The following is a 2,809-nucleotide window of genomic DNA, read 5'->3' as shown; positions in this document are numbered from 1 at the left end:
CATTGAAACCATCAGGTCCTGGGCTTTTTTTGGTAGGGAGGTTTTTGATAACAACTTATAGTTCTTCGCGACTAACAGGTCTATTTAGGTTGTTCACCTGGTCCTGGTTTAACTTTGGTATATGGTATTTATCTAAAAACTTGTCCATTTCTTTTACATTTTCCAGTTTTGTGCCATATAGGCCTTTGTAGTAAGATCTAATGATTCTTTGAATTTCCTCTGTGTCTGTGGTCTAAATCTTCTTTTTTGTACCTAGTGAATGGTCTCCTATTCTGTTCAAAACACTCGATGAATTTTTCTACTTATAACCTGATTCACATGAAGGGTATGTAGACATATGTGATGAAGTGGAATAGTCAGTGTTCAGAGAAGCATGAGTTCAATCTAAAGAAAAGGGAGAAGAGACTCAGAAGTTTTAGTCCAAGTACTCATGTGAACGTCATTGAAGTCACATCAGCTCCAACAGTGACTGACTTCCTCCTTGCTGCTTACTGTTCTGCCTGTTGAAATGTCCCTACTGTTCTTTGCACTGCATCCCAACTATGGAGCAGAAGGTGAACCGGGTATTTTCCTGATTTGTCTTAGCTCTGCAATTTCTTTTAACATTACTTGTTTTTGTGTGTTGTTACAGGGAACAACAGTAATAACATCGCTGACATCAGTGCTGAATGACAGCAAGGAATTCCCCAACCCAGAGATATTTGACCCTGGCCACTTTCTAGATAAGAATGGAAACTTTAGGAAAAGTGACTACTTCATGCCATTTTCAACAGGTAATAGAAATTCATTTCCATGGATGCAGGAACATGAGGATCTGTGGAGACTTACATAGTGGCTCCCTAATGGCCAGTGATCAGGAGTATGACTTTCAGTGTTTATGCGTGTCATGATAGAAAGATTTCTTCTTTGTCAGGTTATGAAAGTGAGGCTTTAATTGTTCATCCACTGTTAAAAATTCAGAAAGCTGGAGTATAGGGTGTTTGTATTCTTCCTTGAGCTACATCACAGAAATACCAAAGAAACCAAAGGCCATTTACACTTTACTCACCGTGAAAATGGAGACGTCATAATTTACACTCAGGTCTTCTTTGCTGTATCACTCCCCTCCATACTCAACTATGTAATTACAAGTCTCCAAAATACCGAAAACTAATGAAGTGCCCCAAGTGCACTTGGCAAACACACAAATGAATAATGCTTCTTAAATTTCAGTTAAGTAGGCCAATGAGAAAGACTCCCAGATCTCTGGGTTACTGGGGATATCAGTACATTTATCTTTCCAACTTGATATCTTAGTGCAGAAAATGGAACACCATTCTAATAAATGATTCCCTAGTTGCCTCAAAATTCATGGGTTGTGGAGGATCATAAGAAGAAATCACTTATCATTAATAGAATTTCATGAAGAGATCAGAGAGTTATTTGTGTTAATTAACACAAAATTCCTCCTCAGTCTCCTAGGTGGCCTGAGTGCAGATGTGAATAACTACAACTAGTTAAAAAGTATTTTTGAACAATGTATTTCTTAATAGTATAGGTTAACTGAGAAACAATTATGTTCCACATTTTTCTATTTGCCGAATTAATTTTTCTTTCATGCAGCCAAACATCTATCCATCCACCTAAAACTTACCCTTCATTCATAGTCTCAGTTACAAATGCAGTGATTCTCAAATTTGCAAATGAGAATAGTAATCTTTGTTTTTATTTCTTCTAGGAAAACGAATTTGTGCAGGAGAGGGCCTGGCACGAATGGAGCTGTTTCTATTTCTCACCACCATTTTACAGAACTTTAAGCTGAAATCGCTAGTTAATACTAAGGATATTGATACAACCCCAGTGCTCAATGGATTTGCCTCTGTGCCACCCCAATTCCAGCTTTGCTTTATTCCTGTCTAAATAAGAGTAGATTGCCTAGCCCAAGCTGTATTGTTTTCTGTAATTCTCCTCTAGACCTCCTTCCCCATCTTGAACAAAATATCCTTCCCTCCTCTCATGTATTCTCATTCTGTCATGATCCAGGAAACACCTGTTAACTATTTTGCAACTTGTTGAATCACAGTAGAAATATATTGCTATATTCTGTTCTCTGCAACTGTGTTATTATTCCTTTTGCTAATGTGTATCTGGTCTTTAACTAAAATAGAACTTTACTGCAAATAATGTAATAAGAGAATCCATGGTCATTTTTCTCTGTGTTTTCAGTAATAAATAAGTTTGATTTGTGCACCTGTACTTAGACTTGCTTACAGTTTAGGTAAGAAGTGAAATAAAATAGAGTTCCCAACACATCATGCTGGTCCACATATCATGAAGCATAGTGCATATAAGGATGAGTGGTAGAGAGATATTTCATTGACTTACCTATGCCAATGAAACCTGAAGACATAGTAATGTGTTCTTGTTGTACCAACACTGTGTAAACAGACCAAGAGATCCTGGGAGCTTGCTAGACATTCAATCCAGCCTAATTAGTGACCCTTGTTCCCAAGTGTTATATCCTGTCTCTGAAAACAAACTTGTCAGCTAACACACAAGGTTCACTTCTGACATCCACATATGTATATGTATATGTATAGACATTCTCTTACATATAGACACTTGATTATGCACACATCCACATAACCACATACATACAAGAAATACAGAGTATGGGATAGGGTCATTTCAGGTTCTCTGTCCTCAGCTGCCCCAGGAACTAACTGGGGACATCGCCCTGGGCACCTGGGAGCACCAAATCTCTTGCCAACCCTAAGATGGCTCCCTTAATTAAGATGTGTGCTTCCCTGCTCCCCTATCCAACCTTCCT

At 38.1% G+C, this 2,809-nt stretch overlaps 1 protein-coding gene across 12 annotated transcripts in view; it reads left to right on the top strand.

The window, feature by feature from the left end:
* Positions 1 to 2,809, top strand: part of LOC126503086 (cytochrome P450 2C25) — a 222,092-nt gene that overhangs the window by 91,511 nt on the left and 127,772 nt on the right. For 3 of the 12 annotated variants that reach the window (XM_050144605.1, XM_050144575.1, XM_050144662.1), the window contains 2 exons: positions 632 to 773; positions 1,718 to 2,235. The exons of 8 other annotated variants lie outside the window; for them this stretch is intronic. In XM_050144605.1, coding sequence (XP_050000562.1) covers positions 632 to 773; positions 1,718 to 1,899 — 324 coding nt within the window. In that variant the 3' untranslated portion in view covers positions 1,900 to 2,235. Of the gene's footprint in view, positions 1 to 631; positions 774 to 1,717; positions 2,236 to 2,809 lie in introns of those variants that run through there. One more of the 12 variants, XM_050144576.1, reaches the window with a different exon arrangement.

Source organism: Alexandromys fortis, unplaced genomic scaffold (assembly GCF_014885135.2).
Source record: "Alexandromys fortis isolate MF-2015 unplaced genomic scaffold, M_Fortis_MF-2015_v1.1 scaffold_16, whole genome shotgun sequence".
In the NCBI taxonomy this organism is placed as follows: Eukaryota; Metazoa; Chordata; class Mammalia; order Rodentia; family Cricetidae; genus Alexandromys; species Alexandromys fortis.
This window is presented reverse-complemented; position numbering and strand designations above follow the sequence as displayed.